Here is an 18,709-nt window from a genome sequence, read left to right as displayed (position 1 = left end):
GAGAAGTGGGCTTATGGTGCTAATGAGACTTGTGCTGCCAGCTTTTGGGGGGGAAGGAGGACGTTCATGAGGTCTGTGACACATTCCAGTACAGTTTTACTGCACACACGAGTGATATTTTGGCTTTTCTCCATTACTGTGTATCATGGTATTGTGGTATTTATTGTACACGTTCAGAATAACAGTGTTGCTTATTCAGTGTGACAACCCCCCCTTTACTCTTGATCCTTCTGTTCTGCAGGAGTACATGGTGTACAGGAAGCATACCTACATGCGACTGGACGGTTCATCCAAGATCTCGGAGCGACGAGACATGGTGGCAGACTTCCAGAGCCGGTAAGCTGTCAATCAGAGTGGGGGCAAAGGTGGGGGAGCATGGGAGGGGGCAGAAAAGCAGATGCTAGTGTCTGTCTTTGTTTAGGCTAATTGGACCTTGTTTTCCGAATGTCTAAAATCCTCTTCCCTGATGCTGCTCTCAGCCTGAGAAGAGTTTGGTTTTGATTTTCAGTCTCTCTCTCTTTCTCTCTCTCTCTCTCTCTCTCTCTCTCTCTCTTCCTCTCACTCCCCCTCCCAGTCTCCTCTCGACCTCCCTCTCGAGGGCTCTGGTTTGCATTATCTCTGCTTTGGTGAACTCAGTGGGGTCTGCTTTCCATTTTGCAGGAGGGTGTGTGGTATATTGAAATGTCTCTTGCTGTAAATCCTGGTGGGCCGGACAGAGGCACAGTCTCTGCCTCTCCTTTTGTTTTCATTTCTCTCACTCGTTTTCTCTCCCTTTCTTCGCTTGCAGGACAGATATATTTGTCTTCCTCCTCAGTACGAGAGCTGGGGGCCTCGGCATTAACCTGACTGCTGCAGACACGGTGAGGCTGTGCAGAAACACTGGTCTTTTTAGTGGTCTTTCTTGGTCAAGAGGCTTCAATTGGACTCTTCAGTTTGAACACTTACAAAGCATTTGTGGATAAAATTTAGGGTCAGCAAAAATCTGAAAAAGTAATGGAACTTGAAAATAGCAATTTGCAGGCCTGGATAAGTTTTGGAAACACAAAAATAACCAGAAAGTTTTGGTGAAGTCATGAAAATTTTTCTTAAAGTATTTGTGTTTCAGTTCGTTGATGCAGAAAATCTATTTGAAGTTATTTCAGTAATTTAGCTCTACATAATGGAGCTCTCAGGATCTGACACACATTTTATTATTAAAGATTGTGTGTCAGCATTTTTATCAGATTCGTTGTAGACCTACTACAATTAATTAAAATTTTAACTATAGTTTTATTTGATTTTTGTTTTTATACATGTCTGCACTGATGTTTTTAAAAAATCGAATCTTTGTGAAAATTTGTCTTAAAGGCATAAGGAAAAGTCATACAAAAATCATGGAAATGTATAAGTTAAAACGTATAAACCCTGACGTGAGCACAACATTCAAATTTTCAGCACTTGCTGGTTTGCCTCAGCCTTCCGTCGCATGGTTTATACTCTTCAGTGCACTTCCTATGTTCCTATGTTTGCCCTGGTAGAACAATAGTAAACTGTGGGGTAAGGAAAGGAAGTTTATATAAGCAGTGCGTCTGAGGTGGGTTGCTCAGAGGATGTGACGTTTTGGATAAATCTATTCCTCTGTGTCCTTGCAGGTAATTTTCTATGACAGTGACTGGAACCCTACAGTAGATCAGCAGGCTATGGACAGAGCTCACAGGCTGGGACAGACCAAGCAGGTCACTGTTTACCGCCTCATCTGTAAGGGCAGTATAGAGGAGCGCATCTTACAGAGGGCCAAGGAGAAGAGTGAGGTACATGTTCATTTACACCCCACACTAATAAATATTTTTTCTTTGATAAATTCTATAATTTTATCATATTACTTATTGCAAATTATACAAAGCTTATTTTTTTCTGAACACATTTTTATTCCAACAAGAAACCAATAAAAAATAAAAGCAATAATAAAATATTAACTGATGTTTTTTTATTATTAATAACATTATTATTTTTTCAACGTACTGTATATCAACATATTTCTGTAACTAATTCATTATTTACAAATATGCTGAAATTATTTATTGACTTGTAACATACACTCAGCCCACAATTGGATTAGATTCACAGTAGCTGGTTCATATTTCAGTATTCTGACAATATTTTAAACAAAATTCTCTTTATTCAAATGTTGCGTAAAAATGCAACTGCATTAGATACCATCATTATAAGAATAACCTTCTTCTACAATGCACACGGTCATGTTTTTACATTGTAATTTTTTTTAGTCTGCCATTATGTTAATTTATATTGTCACTATACAGTGGTCCAGCAGTTAAAAGCGCTGCCACAATGATCAGGAGAATCCCATTCATTTAGCTTGCCATTGGCTACCAGAGCCTTGAGATAACAGGGGGTGATGTCCGCAGCACAAGGCGTCTGTGAGCTGATGTACCAGAACTGAGTGATGCTACTCGGCAATGCTGCATCAGCAGCAGTTCAAAAAGAAGCGGTGGCTGACTTCACATGTATCGGTGGAAGCATGTGCTAGTCTTCACCCTCCTGGTGTGTTGGGGCATCACTAGTGATGGGGGAGGTCCTAATGAGTGTGTTGGGTAATTGGCCTTGTTAATTGGGGAGGATAAAAATGTTTATTATTTATTTTTGCATTGATTCCTTGTATATCTTTCCACTGTGATAATGGCATTCACTGCAAATTACTGTTTTATTCCACTATTGTTGCACTAATCCTTTTCTGTCTTCTGTTTCTCAGATTCAGAGGATGGTGATCTCGGGTGGAAATTTCAAACCCGATACCCTTAAGCCTAAAGAGGTGGTCAGCCTGCTGCTGGATGATGAGGAGCTGGAGAAAAAGCGTGAGTTCATGTTTTCATAAAGGACTCTGTGGGAAGGGCTGCAGGAAATACCATGTGGCTCCTGCAGAAGGCCTGTTCTCAATTTATTTGTTTAACACACATTATTTGTTTGACCTGTGTGCCCCCCATCCTTCTAAGGAATTACCCTCATCTACCCCATACTATGACACGTAATAAGAACTGATATTTTTAACTCCAACAAGTCGTACCTCTCAACCATTCACCACTTCTTTTAGAGACTATATTAGCGCATGTGTCCCATCAGGTCAACCAAGGTCTGACTGTTGAGAAGGATTGGCCTGGCCCTGAGTTACCCCTTAAGCAGGCTTTGCTTTGCAACCTTCATTCTGCTCCTGGCTTGTGTTTGTGTTTATGGGTAGTTTGTGTTTGTTTTTTATGGGCAGTGCGCTTAAGGCAGGAAGAGAAGAGACAGCAGGAAGAGAGCAGCAAGGTGAAGGACCGCAAGAGGAAGAGGGAGAAATATGCAGAGAAGGTAATGTTTATTGTAGGATGCTTTTAAAGAGCACTCATTTGCGTTATAAATACTGGAAAAAAAAAAAAAGAGACAGCTTAAAAAATATTAGTTTCTTTGATTTTACCAAATTGAAAACCTCTGGAATATAATCAAGAGGAAGATGAATGACCACAAGCCATCAAATTAAGTGGTGAGCATAAAGTCATCCAAAAGCAGTGTGTAAGACTGGTGGAGGAGGACATGCCAAGATGCATGAAAACTGTGATAAAAAAACAGGGTTATTCCACTAAATATTGATTTCTGGATTCTTAAAACATTATGAATATGAACTTGTTTTCTTTGCATTATTTAAGGTCTGAAATATCTGCTTTTTTTTGTTATTTCAGTCGTTTCTCATTTCCTGCAAATAAATGCTCTAAATGATATGTATATTATATTTTTATTTGGAATTTAAGGGAAATGTTGTTCGTAGTTTATAGAATAAAACAACAATGTTCATTTTACTCAAACATAAATCTATAAATAGGAAAATCAGAGAAACTGATTCAGAAACTGAAGTGGTCTCTTATTTTTTTCAGAGCTGTACATTCTAGATGCAAAGATTAGATTGAGATAAGAGAAAAAACATGCACATTCTTGTCTGTACACAGAGGAAAAAGGAGGATGACTTGGAGGGGAAGAAGAAGAAAGAAGGTGTGAACTTGGTCATTCCATATGCACCCTCAGCAGACAACTCCAACCTCTCAGCAGATGGAGAGGACTCCTTCATCAGTGTGGACATGGACTCTGCCATGCCCAGCCCTTTTAGTGAGGTGAGCAACAGTAGATTGTCTTCTAGGCTCCCTAGGCAAATTTTCACTAGTGAAATTGCATTCATTTCCAGGGAATTTGCGCAATGAATAATTTTGCTTTGGCAGCTTCTGGAGGGAGAATAAATTTTGCATGCAAAACTTATTCATGTCCAAAGCCAATAGCGCTTCTGCTCTGGCTGTGCTGACCTCTAATTAGGAGACCCAGTTCTGAAGGCCCAGAACAAAGGAAATGCTAATATTATCCTCATTTAAAATATTGGGGGGGGGGGGGGGGGGGGGGGAATAAAGCACAAAATGTGCTATATGAAAAGGATATGGTCGGTTCTAGGATCAGAGGTTTAGGGGTGCTGAGCACCCAACAAACCCAGCCACACCACCCTCTCTTAAAAACATTGACTGTAAATGAAATTAAGGAGAGTTCCCATGAGGTTTAAGTGTGTCATATTAGAAGAGTAGCATATATATGGAAGATAAAACTGTTGAAGACACCTTTTACATATTTTTTTAAATAGCTCATGTTCCATCCTTTAGTTTATTTATTTTTATTTTTTACCCTATTCTCTTACCTGAACCAGAATTTTCTTACTTTTTCTTTGGAAAAACAACCCATCATCTATGACTGTCTGGCCACACAAACACACAACGTATCTGGGGACATCACGGCAGATAACAGCAACAAAATAATAATGCTGTTTAAATTTGGGCTCAGTGCAGAAAGAGGATTTCTATTCATATGGTGCAGGGAGATTCATATAATATTTTCCTTCTTAAAATTCTTTTTTAACTATCTGCTTTCCAGGTATTGGACGTTTTTTAGCTTATTAGAGGCACACTTACGTTTAAAAAACAACAAAAACACAACTTTGTTTTTACCTTTAGGGGTGCTGGGGCTTGTTGTAGTGGTGCTTGACATTACAATATGTTAGATAAAGAGCACATATATAGGTATGGTGCATTAAATCATGCAGTGATTGTTTTTTTTTTTATGAAAATTCTTTCAATAAAAAATCAACACATTTGTAATTTGATTATTAGTGCAAAAATGTTTGGAAACATCTATACATCATGACTAGTTGAAAACATTGTGGTTGAAATGAAATCTTGATTTTTTTTTGGCCAAATGTAGGGAGATAAGATGAAATGTCTTTATTATGTTATGTTAAATGTTTATTTTCAGGTTGACCCTTAACTTTAACACAAGCTGCCTGTAATCTCTCACATTCCTCCTTTATATTCCCTTCCTTTCCACCCTTCTAACGCCCCTGACAACTTTCCACTGTGGTGAAATCCCTCTGTCCCGTTCTCACCCTTAGAGCTGTGTGTCTCTGCAGATTTCTCTGAGCAGTGAGCTGCAGCCTGGCTCGCTGCCAGCTGATGAGAGCAGCAGTGACATGCTGGTGATTGTGGACGAGCCCGTGTCTTCTGCCCCACAGTCCCGTGCAACCAACTCCCCTGCCTCCGGCACCGGCTCTGTATCTGACAACCTGAACGGTGGGTACACACACACACACACACACACACACACCCAGCGCTTGACATAATAGTTGGGAGTGAGGTGTTAGGCTGGATTCATATTAGTTCTGTAGATGTAAAATCAAACCTTTTTTTATTGTTTTTTTTCCTGCAAAATATCAGCTATAACACTAGTAGTGTTCGTAGTTTTCACTGGAGTCAGGTAACACAGTTTGTTATGGAAAACAGAATAGCAGTTCTTGTTAATGTGGTGTCTGGCACTGTAAGACACACTGTTGTCTATAAAAACAGAACTCATTAAATATCAGGCCTCCAGATGTCAACTACTGTTTAATCCACATCATGTATTTTTGTTCATCGCAGTATCATACAGTACTCACATAAGGCCATACAGTGTCTACATAAATACATTTACCGCACTTTTTCAGGCTATTTAAGAGAGTACTTTAAACAGAACAGCTGCATGATGTTTTCAGGAATGCTGCATTTGTGCTAATTGTGGGCTATAAACTTTCCAATTGGTAGCCATAAACGTTCATTACTTGATAGACTTATTAACTACATTAACCTTCTGGCTTCAGTGCACAACTAAAGAAGCAAATGAGTTTGGCCGATCTGATAAACTGCACTGGGAATGGGAGACATTCCGAGATGTCCAGCGAGTTCTGTGTTAGAGAATTAATGAGTCCCCATACTGAACTGCGCAAGCCTTGAAAAGCACATTAAAGTAACTAATTGCAGGCAGTTTGAAGCATATTAATTGCTCACCACAGCGGGGCCATAATTGACTTTTTAGATGTGAAGATCCTCTTAAATAAACATTGTGCTTGTCAAAGCATTTCTTGCATATGCAGATGGGTAAAAGGCGCTCTGTGAATTGTTAAAAAAAATAGTTAGTAGCTCTGCAGTTAGTCATCATTGTATGCTATGTTTTTCACAGACATTGCTGACTCTACCTTTTCCACAGTTTGCTTTGTTTGGTCTGACACTATGCCTTGAGTACAAGGAATAATTGGCTAACTAAGCCTCTAATATATTTTGTTTCTTTCTGCTGGAAGAGAGAACTCGTGTGGGCCTGTGCTCAGCTTTTGCCAGCTGACATGCTGCAGTTCCTTTCTCATCTTTGTCTTCCTCCCCGTTTTTTTTTTTTTTTTGTTTTTTTTTTTTTTTGAAGAGCTGCATGGCTGCAATCACATCCCACATAAACAGAATGGCTCCAAGAGGGACAGCCTCAAGCGTGGATCTGGCTCTTTGCCTGGCTCTTGACTGATGGGCAACACTAATAAGCAGTGTTGCTGTCTAGGTTTTGCAGCTGAAAGCGCTGAGGGCTGCAGGATTCTAGCTCATGAGGGAAACATGAGCAGGAGAGTGGCCGTAAGGGAGAGACAGTGCTTAGGGGAGGCCGCCCTGTCTGGCCCCGCGGTGGCTATAACCTGGCTCGTGCCCAAACGCAAGGGCTGCCTTGGCATACAGCTTCATCCACAAGGAGGACGGAATAGAGAGCGAGGGAATGGAAGTGCAGGGGAGCTGAGGAGAAGCCAAAACGTCTGACTTTCAAGGAACAGTTACAGAATGTTCCCTTACCCAGTCAGCCAACGCTTGTTTGGGAACCATAGTTTCCTTCTTAGTTTTTGCACTGGACCCAAGAGGCTAATGAAACGCCATTCATTCAGTAATTGACATCATGAGAACTCAGTCATCCCACCCTGGATATAAAGTATTGAAATGTCTGACCTTCTAGTACACTTGAATGATTTTATGTTCTAAAGTTAAATGATCTTCACATTTCCCTCCTGTTTTTCCAAATTTGTGTGCTCAAGTGTGTTTGCGGCCGCTCGAGCTGTGCGTGTTTGTTTGGCACAAACACTAATCCAGCAAACTACCTATCTGGCAATCCGCTACTTTCCTCCAAACTGTTGAAACAGTGTCAATGTGCTGTGCTCTCAGCCTCTCTCTCCCCCCCCCCCCTCTCAGACTCACTCACATGCACACAAGTTAAGTTTATTTATTTAGTTTATTTTCTCCATTAAAGCTCCAAGTTTAACTTAGTAACTTAGTATATTACAATATTCTAATATTCTCAGTATAATACAATATTCTAAAGAGCAATGAACCTGCCCTGAGATATTATAACACAGTATAAAAAAGCTCTATACTTTGCATTATACTTTATTCATATGCAAATCAAACACAAACCAGCTCCATATATACATTACACTGGTATATGGTTTCTGCTTTAATGTAGCTGATTTTAATATTACCTTAACAGCACTAATCCTTATGATTTTTGATTTGATTTTCAATTGTTTGATTAATTAAAATGCCTATGCTTTTTAAAATAATTAGAAATATGTCAAAGAGGCTATTAAATATTCAGATTAATTCTGGATTTTTTTTGACTTTTTAAAAGTATCAAGTAGTCGTGAAACAGGGAAAATAAAAGAAATCCTGTATAGAAAAAAGATGCATTGATAATTATTTTAAAATCGCATCCCAGACCTCTACAACATAATCAAACCGAATCATAAGGTGCCTTAAGATTCCCACCCCTAGTGTTTATATGACTAAAATGATCAGTAATAATTAAAAATCAAAGAATAATCAGCTAACTGCAGAAATCCTTTTATATTTAGATTGTACAGTGACTTTAAATACACTCAATTTGTGATACATTGCCAGAAACACAGTTAATCTCCTTAAGTGCTGACTTGTTCAACACAATTTATTTAATTTGTCCTGACTGAGATTTTTTTTATTGGCTCCAGTAGCCTCTTTACATCAGTGCAAAAAAAAAAAGGAAGAAGAAGACTCCAAACATGTCTTGGCAGCCTGAGCGCTTTGTGGGACAAGAAGATAATTGCATAATTTGTGTATAAAAGGCAGGATTGTCTCGAGGTTGTTGAATTTGGCAGGTGTCCGTTTGTGTGTTTTGGTGTCTGCGGGGTCACATCCTCCAGGCGGAGACTTGGGGTTAGGATTGTGGTCAGGTCTCCAGCTGAACTCGTCTCGTGTCCCTCCTGTAGGTGTCTCTTCTCAAGACACGTCTAGTCCGGGCAGAGGAAGGTCCGGTAGGAGCCGAGGTCGTCCCAAAGGCTCTGGAGGGGCTGGGAAGTGCTCCGGCAGGAAGGGTCGAGGAAGGAAGTCGACAGCAGGCAGCGCAGCAGCCATGGCCGGGGCAATGGCAGGAGCAGCAGCTGCCTCTGCTGCCGCATACGCTGCTTACGGTTACAGTGTTTCCAAAGGTAGGTTTTGAACGCGTGACTTAAATTGAAAAACGCTTGAGTGCTGCATATTGTTAAATATCAAGTGAAAAAAATAACACCCCATGAAAACATTTTTAATAGCTAACATGATTGATGTCTTTTTGAAAAATGATTTGCAAATAGTTGCAATTGAAATTATTTAATAGACATGCAATTTTTCTGAAGAAATAGCTCGCACCATATTTACTACAACTTAAAATGTCTAAAATTACATTCAGATGAAGCACATAATCTGCAGATGATTAGATCATGGTTACAGAGGATTTTAAAGAAGTCATTTACATTGGTTTGTTGAAACGTTAAAATGGTATTACTAACCTAAGATTAAATGAAAGTACTTCAGAAAGAAGTTTGTAGATATAAATGGGTCTGAGAAGGGATTTAAAAAGATCTCGGAACAGCCGTTCCACTGTTCGGGAAATAATTAAACTGCCAACATGGTCAGGTCAGGTCGTTCTAACAAGTTCAGCCTAACAGCAGACCGCAAGATGTGTAAACAAGTCTCCGAAAAGGCTGGGAAAAATTTAATCTAAACTTATTTAGAAAATCTAAACACATGACATTCTTTTTTTGTTTAGGTTATCTCAATCTTTTATATTTTATATATAAAAATGTTGTTTTTTATGTGCTTTCCTAATGTTTTGTTAATCACCAAACTGAACTCAATTACACTGAATCAATAGAACGACTCCTAAATAATTTAAAGGGCTGGATCAAAGTTTTAAACTTTAATGTGCTGTGTAACATTGTGTCTAAACAATAAGGAGACTAAGCTGTAACACAACCTGTTTTGACATCTTATTATTCATGTCACAACCTTAAATAAATTACAGTCCATGCAAATGTTTGTGCAACCCTAGATTCTGTTACTGTGAAGAGCTAAATCTTTTACAGTTTTTAAATAACAAACATTTGCAATGCAGCAATACCTACATACATACATACATATATTATATATAATTCTGACTTGATCAATGAAGTTGTCTGGTTGTCCACAATGTAAAAAGGGCAACCTACATGCTCAGTACTTATTAACACCCTCATTGGTTATAATTATAATAGCTTGTAGCCAGCGAATATTTGTTCAATTAGTTTAGGGCATTTTTGTCCTTTTTTTCTTGCAGAATGCCTTCTAGTTCTATAGGATTCTAAAAAAACATCTACCTGAATGTGCTGTACTATTTTTATAGCCTTCTCTTGATTTATGGCTGTCAGTTATTTTAAGAAAGCGCTTGGAGGAACCCACAGCTGTTGATTGTTAAGAGAAGTTTTGGGGTGTAAGAGAGTAAAAAAAAAAAGCCTTGGAATTGTCATCAATTAACTTTTATTATTGTAAAAAAAAAACTACTGTAGTTTGATTGGGGGAAAAAAGTATCAACCTCACCTTTACGCTTTTTCAGAGATCAGTTTATTGTATAGTCACTTGTCTACTTATAGTAACAAAGGAGCTCTTTAAGTAAATTAACATGTGGTAGAAATTAGTTATTTTCTTTTAATTTCTGAATAAAGAACACTTTTTAATATTTTATATATATACTTGTTTCTCCCCAAAAAAGGGAAATAGCTCATTTATTGTTATTTCTTAGAATATGACTAAGTTTGCCAAACTTCTTTGCATGTCTCTGTAAATGTGACTTTCACACTTCAGCAGTTTGTTGAATTTGAAGTGTTTGTGTACAGTGATTACGATTTATTGGAACATTTGTAATGTTGCTGCATCCGCATATCCAAAAAGGGTGACTTAAAAGAGAACTCCGATGTGAAATTGACTTTTGGTGTAGTAAAACATGATAAAGAATACTTACCTTTGTTGAATAGCCCCCCCTCTATTCTCCTGCAGCTTTCTGAGATCCAGCAATTTTATTTTATCCAGGCTCAAAGTAGCTTTACACCTCATTGGTAGAATTCAGAGAGCCCTGACATTTAAAATGAGGCTTTAAAAAGAGGAAAAGGCAAAAGGAAAAGAAGACGAATGGTTCGCGTTTGTGCTTTTCCAGGCTGCAACATAACCTGCTCGTGACTGTACTTATCATGACTTTTATTTTAAGATGGCAGCACCCAGAGATGTAGGTTACACTTTGGGTTCTACCAATGAGGTGTGGAGCTACTTTGAGCCTGGGCAATGATGTAAAAAGCGATTTATCTGCAGGGGCAAGAATATGCCCCATATCACCCAGTCTAATAGGGTGTTTGGACAAACAAAATAAAATTGCTGGATCTTGAAAAACTGTAGGAGAGTGGAGGTGGGCAGTTTAACAAAGGTTAGTACACTTTATCTTGTTTTACTACACCCAGTGTCAGTTTTACACTGGAGTTCTCCTTTAAGTGTTCTTTATTCTGAAATCATCTAATACTTAGGATTGAAGAGTTTATTCTGTACTTTTCACAGTCCTGAACACTCAGTACAGAGCAGCCACTGGTCATCTGTCGTAAGACAATCACAGTTAAAAAAAAAAACAGCGCACACACAAAGAAAGGTTAAAAATATGTGATGTAAAAGTGAAATTCAAATGTTGTTGGCACCTTAAATTTGCAAATTGAATTACAAATATTGTAAATAAATTTGAAGGATGTGGTTTGTGGGTTTTCTGATTGTTTTGAACAGTTCACAGACTTTTGTTTTGTTTGACTCATCCTCAGGTATTCCTGCTTCCAGCCAATTGCAGCCTGCGCTGGCTCGCTCTTCAGCCACGCCTGCTTTCGTCCCCGTGGGCACCTCCTCCCCGCAGGCTAAGGCCAGCGCTATGGGCCCTGGATCTCAGATGCAAGCACACGGCAGCTCCCACATTCATCACAACCCTTCCAAGAGAGGCAAAGGACCCAGCAGCGGTCATGGTGGGCGGTAGCAGTGTGTGTAGGGTTTGTGGAAGGCTGATGTGTAATTCTAGACCGGCCAGTAATTTCAGTCTCGGGGCTGATCCCTCCTCATGTTTCTGATGATGTCGACCCACCACAAAACATTTCACCAGCCCCAGCCCCAGCTCCGCCGTCACTGTGAACCCGTGCTTCATTCCCCTGTAATTTAGCAGTGAAGTGATCTTAACCCTCAATCAGAGCGGAGCATTCTGGGAGGTCTGGGGATGAATGATGGATGATGGAGGGGGATAAGAAGTTTAGTTCTTCCACTGAAATTTGGTTTGTGAAGGATGGAATATTTTTTATTAACATGAAAGAGAAGAAAGGAAAGCTGTGGAACATGAAATCTTTAGGTTTAGTTGGTAAAGTTGTATAATAATATATGGCATTATGCACTGAGCAAAGGGCTGCATAACTTAATCTACAGTTTCCAGATAAAAGTAAAATTACATTCTCTCCCATTCAATCTGAGCTATAGCTTCTTGTAAAGAACCACATGTGCCGATATGTTTGGTATGGAAAGGACAGGAGAACCTCATAATGTTTCTCATTTGCACTGGTTGATCAGACACCAGTTTACACTGATTTTCAAGCATGTATCAATCTGGTTTCTTATAACAGAACATAAGAACAGAGTGGGGATCAGCAGGGTAAAGCTTTAGTTTACTTCACACCCATGGACAACAATCAGTCAAAACAAACACAACTTTATTCCAACAGAACATTACAAATGACTATTTATCTATTTTTTTCCGGTGATCAAGAGTCATAAACTTCATTGCAGTACGAAGGTCAACCATTTCCAATGCCAAACAGCCTTCTCTTTTTACAGTTATTTGCAGCAAATTACATTTTGGCTTTAAATACTAATATATATTTTGTTCAGGAAGGAGAAAAAGAATTCCAGGTAATTTGTAATTGTAGGGGAGTGAAATGTGTAAACGCTGCATAAAAATGTCACCACTCCGCTTGATCAATGCTGACTTCATATTCTTTGATGGATGTAAAATGTATCATAGCTTAAGTTAAAAGTTGGTAATTTATGAAGATTTGTGCTAACTGTAAATTGTATGGAAGCCATTTATTTTTAAAAGATAAATGTGTTGGAAGTTCATCATTTTTGTGGCACCAGTGGTTTTGAGATTTATTTTGTCTTATATGTATTAATATTGTCCAGCATTGTAAATACTGCAGTGGATATTGCTCCTGTGCAAAGTTATTCCCATATTTCCCATATTGCTTCTCTATTTTTATAGGTCACTGTGTACATACCAGAGAGAGACAAAGTGGTCATTTTACTAACTTGGAGTACATCCAAAATAATAAAAACACCTAAATGATTTCAGATTCATCTCTTTCTTTCTTTTTGATCTGTGATTGAGGACTGATTATATTAATGCAACCTGTTTTACAATTCGCATGAATGGAAATTATTACATGCCCTATAGGGAGGCCCTATGATTTTAGTGTTGTGGAGATTGTGGATGGAGTTTAGAAATAGAGGGTTGAAATTAATTTCTGATCTAAAGACATGACTGTGAAAAGAAACACCAAATTGGAATGAGTTAAAGGATAAAAGGCATTATTATTATTATTAGTTATTTAGAAAAATAAAGCAGGTTTTATATATCCTGATCTGTGGGTTCCAGTTCACACTATCATCTCTGGATAATTTGTAAGCAGAAAGATGACATTTCCATACATTGTATGACTCTTGGGTGTGAACATTAGCATGCTCAATTTGAACTGTGATGTAGGTGTTCTGCACATTGTTGTTGTAAGGTGAGCTTGTGTGCTGGAATCAGGTCAATTTCATTCTGGATGGTGGGTAAAATTCTCCCACCTTTTGTCATTAACTGAATCATAAAAGACAATTCTGTTCAATCATGCTTTGGTTTTCTGGTTAGAACACTCAGAAGAGGCCATGTGTGTAGTTATGAGATTTCTCAGGTTAATATACACAGACTTATAGTTAAGACAAGCCCCCAGGCTTTATCAGCATTGTTTCTTGCCTTCCTGCTCTTACTGACCTCAGAGCAGGGCAGACTGTAAACACAGGACTTCCAGGGGCAGCCTGTTCCCTGCTCCAGCTTGTGTAACCCTGTATGTGTATTTAGATAGGAGTGAGCTTGAGCCATGTCCAAAGGACTTCTGCCAAGTGTTACAGTCAGCTGTGTGGAAATAAGGAAGCACAGCAATGTTCTAGGATGGGTTTGACAAGTCTGTGTGATTGCACCATGCTTGTTCCATTGCTGATTTTGAACAACAGGTGTGGGAGGCCGTTTTAAGCAGTAGCGAACTGCAGGCTGTAAACAACTTTGGGCCCTTGGTGAACCTGAGCAAGCCAGAAGCCACCAGAAACCTTTTGACTTTAGGCACAAGATAAAAAAATATAAAGACCAAATGAGAAATTTAAGAGGCAAGAAATGGGTTCAACACTTTATTCAAAAGACACATGAATGGAGTTAAACCTTTTACAACAAAGGCTTTTAAATGAATTAAATAAAAGATGGCTTAATAGCTGAAAGCCAGCTTTTGTGCAAATAAAACCGACAAATGTAACCATGTTTTAAAATAGCTGTGTAGAAAATGAACCATTTACCATTTGAGGTTGTCTCGTTAAGTAAGCATGCATCAGACAAACACGATTCGCACAATAGTGACCAATTTGATTACTTCGCTACCACAGAGAAAGCTTACATAGCTCAGGTCAAAGAAACACAGCACAAGCGTACATCATATAATGCTTCTCGATCACACCCAATTCTACAGACAAATTAAAACCTTTAGCTTCCATACAGTACAGTACAATAAAACTTCTCTAAATATGTGGGATGGAATCATTGACCATAACCAAACAGTAGCAAAATGGATTAGGTTAGTTATGACTTGGACTAGAAACAAATTAACAGCCTAATTTTAAATGCTTTAGGATGAAGGTACAGGCTGTTGAGCTGCTAACAGTATGGGCCTAAGGATAGCCAAACAAGCTCTCTCAATGGAGAACAGGTGAGGGTCATCCACATCAGGGCAGCTGTGCCTCATGAAATCTGCCAGGCGCAGCAGGTACTCGATGTTGTGGCCCGTCTTCCCCTTGCACACGGCAATCTGGGCTGCGATTTCATCTGTGCTGGCCGGCCCAAGGTAGATGGGGTTGTCGGCGGTGGCGATGTAAACCAGGGCCTGGATGGGCACCTGGTTCTCACCACGCGGGACAAACTCCACGAACCGCGTGAGGTAGCCGCCTCGCACTGCCTCCCTCACGTTCAGGTACTTGAGGGACTCTTCAACCTGGGAGCCAGTCACCTCAAATGCAACACCCCAAGTGGAAGCCTGTGAAGGAGAACAAATAGTTCATTCATTAATTCATTTTACCTGAAACTAGAGGTGGACATACTTTTCAACACATTGTGGATATTTTAGTGCTTTAATAAAAATGACAAAGAATGTAATTAATTAACTAGACTAAACTGGTCCAAAATAGTCTACTAGTTGATTTTTTTAAATTAATTGAATGGCCGCTTCTGAAATAATCACTATAAAATGTGCATTACAAAATATATGCTATGTAGATGCTAAGTAGAACTATTTGAAGAGCAGTTTAAGAATCTTCTGCTTTTGATATTGTGTCGTTTACCCTGAGAATATCCCTTTAAAGAATACATTTTGTGATGTACATTTAAAAGTGATTTTTCTTCAGGTGTAAACAAAATGCATTAGAAAACAGCAGTGATTATATTAATACTTTAGGAATCTTTACACCTGGAAAAAAAAAAAAAAAAAAAAAGGTGCGCATCAAGTTGTTTTTTTTTTATTCAGGTGTAAACAACAACAAAATTAATCAGATGCAAAAAAACACTCTTCAAATACATATTAAAATATATAATATATTGTGATTCATATATATTTTAAAATTAAGCATGAGTACTTTAATGCATTCTTTTAATGTGAATCTGCTTTTTCTGATGCATTTTGTTCACACCTAAATATCAGCACAAAGTGGGTATCACGAAATACAAATTTTAAATACGGCCATACACTTATTTTCCATTCAAACTGACAATTACACAGATAAATAAAAAAATGTATTAATAAATTAATACTTACATCATCTTCCTCAATGAGCGTCACCACTCTTCCAGGCTGTTTTGAGATCAGGGGGAGAAACACAAACAGATATGGAGTCAGTATAAAGGGTAGAGACACAAGGCCAGTTTTAAATCACTGATAAACACGGTTCTTTTCTAAAGAGAGTGTAAAAACGCTAGTAGCTGCAGTATACTGACCGTCTCGTCGTTCCCGCGGTGGAAGTTGTCTCCGTGCCAGAAGCGCCGCTTGTATCCGCGGACGAAGCCCACCTTACTCCTCTTGAACTTGAAGTCGGGCTTCCACACCAGCGAGCCGTAGCCGAAGATCCACAGGCTGCTGCTGTTACCCTTCACCCCCACGATGTCCTGGGGCTTCATGGTGTCTCTCTCTTTATCAGGTGTGTGTTTGATGCTGGAGGGACTGGATGAGGAGGAGTAGTAGTAGTAGGAGGAGGAGGTGTGCAGGTGTTGAGGTACTAACCGATTTTACCAGCTAGGCTAAGCTAAGCTAGGCTAGGCTAACTGGCTAGTGTCCGCTTCCTCCGGTCTAAGAGGAGGGGTATGGGCTGGCTGGCCGCTAGTCCGCGGACGGCGCTGGTGGAGGAGCGCGGGCGGCGGTGGTGGTGGTGGTGCTGTGCCTGGTGCATGCCGTTGCTTTAGTGGGCCATCTCTGCATTAAAACGCCATGGCGGCCTATTCGGCTCGGAACTGGAACAGAAACGACAACAGCGGAGACTCGCCTGAGCGCCTGGCCCCGTCTCCCGCCTCTTTCCGCGAATACGAAGCTAAGAATTAACAAAATAACAATTAAATAAGTTAATAAATCTGTAAAAACGCGTAAACAGCTCCCTAGCTGCCCGTCGCCCCGCTGTTCTTCTTCCCCTTATGATGAAATGAAGGTCGTCCCTCTGGCCGCATAGCTATATAGCTATATGGAGCACTGCGCTTCAAATCTCCACCAATCATCTTCTACAAAAGGCGGGCTGTCGGTCCTCCCAGCCAATCAGAATATGGCATTCCCCCTGCTCTAAAACGCTCCCACTTGAGTAACTACTGGATCATAGCATTGGCTACAAATCCCAGCCAAACCCCGCCTTCTCTCTCAGTTCATTGGTCCGAAAGCTATCAATCATGACCTCTCCCCACGCTGATTCGTCAATTGAGCTGTCGATTAAAGCCCGTCACGTCATTACTGTACTGAGCGGCTGATGCAACTCGCGCCAGCCGTTTCAGTGACTCTCAGCGCCTGTAGCTCACAGCGGGGGCTGGTTGCATCAGTCCAAGAAATTCCTACTGAAGGAACTGCAGTTCTAAGAAGAGAAGATACAGATTAGAACATAATGTTTAGCTATGGACACATAAACGTGCCTAGTGTTAGCTAGAGTTCCTGTTTGTCAAATTGACTTTGGCCAAGTACCTAAAGGGTCATATCTCAGAGGAGTGAGCTGATTTAGCAACCAAAACCTGGTAAGAAGTTAAGAAGTCAAAGCTGAACTAGTGTGACAACAACCCCAACAGGAGCTTTGTCTCCTGCCTGTACTGACATTTACAGACCTTTATCACAGATATCTAATTCTCTCTTTAGTTTAATAAGATTTCTGTTTGGGGTAAAAAAAAAAATAATAAAGTAGGGATGGGCGATTTGAGCCACTCAATACCAAGGGTAGCTTTTCGATACCAGTGCACCAACAATTTTAGAATTCTCTAATAATAAGGAATTCGTCACGGTTTCTATAATGAAATACTTTATGTTAGTGTTAAATGAAAGGTGTAATTTCACTAGAAAGCATTTAGTACATGCTCTTTTTGAAATACAGTAGGTTAGTCCGAGTTGTATGCATGCTGCATGTGGAACTATTCTTCTACCCTCATTGCCTGCATCAGACAATATAAGAAAACAGACAGAAAAACGAGTGGAAAAAACTAAAGACTACAGCTTAGATCGGGCCCAAAAAATCCAGCCCATCCCTGCCTGATCCCAATCCATAAACTGTCATTTTGAGCCTGAACCCGATTTAAACCACACATTTTTTTTTTTTTTTTGCATTAGAGCATTAAAACTGATCTCTTTAAAAACATTTTTGGGCTATTTCATTTTCAGAGAATCCCGGACTAATCTCTACCTGTAAATAAGGATTTATGGCCCCGCCCACCTTGGCTTGGACTACTCACTGCAGAGCTGTGGATGGTAGCATTACAGTGCTGTTAGTCAATCAGAGGCAATATCTTTGCATGTCAGGTATATTCATGATTTTTTCCCTCCCACTTCTCCACCAAACTAAAACCGTCTCACCGCAAAATGTATGAAAAAAAACCCATAAAATTGTACCTTTAAAGTCACGCTATGTAACAATTGGTTGGGTTTCTTACGAGGCTCCACCTACAGCAGGGGTTTCCAAACTACGGCCCCCGGGCCATTTGCGGCCCGTTTCCTTTTTTGGAGCGGCCCGCGAGGTATTTTACAAATAGAATGAAAGTTGGCCCCGATGTTAAGCAGGTTTTTACCAATGTGAGATTCAAAGTTTGAACTCTAGGTGTCAGAAACGGGCCAAATACTCTAAAAGCGAAGAGAGTGCGCATTTCTAGCGCAGAAAAACAGGGCAAAGAGTCTAAAAGCGGAGAGAGTGCGCATTTCTAGAGCAGAAAAACGGGGCAAAAGAGTCTAAAAGCGGAGAGGGTGAAGTTGTAGCGCTAAAAAACGGGCCAAAGAGTATAAAAGCGGAGAGGGTGCGCATTTCTAGCACAGAAAAACGGACCAAAGAGTCTAAAAGCGGAGAGAGTGCGCATTTCTAGCACAGAAAAACGGACCAAAGAGTCTAAAAGCGAAGAGAGTGCGCATTTCTAGCGCAGAAAAACAGGGCAAAGAGTCTAAAAGCGGAGAGAGTGCGCA

General features: G+C 39.8%; 2 protein-coding genes across 4 annotated transcripts in view; one reads left to right on the top strand and one right to left on the bottom strand.

The window, feature by feature from the left end:
* The window catches only part of ino80 (INO80 complex ATPase subunit), a 51,422-nt gene extending 38,346 nt beyond the window's left edge, over positions 1–13,076 (top strand). For all 3 annotated transcript variants that reach the window (XM_022663350.2, XM_022663335.2, XM_022663338.2), the window contains 9 exons: positions 242–336; positions 788–860; positions 1,632–1,790; positions 2,750–2,852; positions 3,257–3,345; positions 3,978–4,139; positions 5,471–5,630; positions 8,636–8,854; positions 11,516–13,076. In XM_022663350.2, coding sequence (XP_022519071.2) covers positions 242–336; positions 788–860; positions 1,632–1,790; positions 2,750–2,852; positions 3,257–3,345; positions 3,978–4,139; positions 5,471–5,630; positions 8,636–8,854; positions 11,516–11,721 — 1,266 coding nt within the window. In that variant the 3' untranslated portion in view covers positions 11,722–13,076. The remainder of the gene's footprint in view (positions 1–241; positions 337–787; positions 861–1,631; positions 1,791–2,749; positions 2,853–3,256; positions 3,346–3,977; positions 4,140–5,470; positions 5,631–8,635; positions 8,855–11,515) is intronic.
* A 1,082-nt stretch (positions 13,077–14,158) lies between these two features.
* On the bottom strand, positions 14,159–16,731 carry chac1 (ChaC, cation transport regulator homolog 1 (E. coli)). The gene is made up of 3 exons (XM_007231506.4): positions 16,018–16,731; positions 15,839–15,874; positions 14,159–15,064 (listed from the first exon to the last, which is right to left on the bottom strand). Exons 1-3 carry the CDS (start codon positions 16,195–16,197, stop codon positions 14,660–14,662), a joined length of 621 nt encoding a protein of 206 aa, XP_007231568.1. The 5' UTR covers positions 16,198–16,731; the 3' UTR covers positions 14,159–14,659.
* Positions 16,732–18,709: the final 1,978 nt, after the last annotated feature.

Source organism: Astyanax mexicanus, chromosome 1 (genome assembly GCF_023375975.1).
Source record: "Astyanax mexicanus isolate ESR-SI-001 chromosome 1, AstMex3_surface, whole genome shotgun sequence".
Lineage (NCBI taxonomy): Eukaryota > Metazoa > Chordata > Actinopteri > Characiformes > Acestrorhamphidae > Astyanax > Astyanax mexicanus.
This window is presented reverse-complemented; position numbering and strand designations above follow the sequence as displayed.

Excerpts from the sequence above, each read along its gene's own strand:
- chac1 (XM_007231506.4), bottom strand. The coding sequence starts at position 16,197 with ATGAAGCCCCAGGACATCGTGGGGGTGAAGGGTAACAGCAGCAGCCTG. Across the intron at positions 15,875-16,017 it reads ACCGCGGGAACGACGAGACG|CCTGGAAGAGTGGTGACGCT; the intron begins GTCAGTATACTG and ends ATCTCAAAACAG. Across the intron at positions 15,065-15,838 it reads CGCTCATTGAGGAAGATGAT|GCTTCCACTTGGGGTGTTGC; the intron begins GTAAGTATTAAT and ends TCTCCTTCACAG.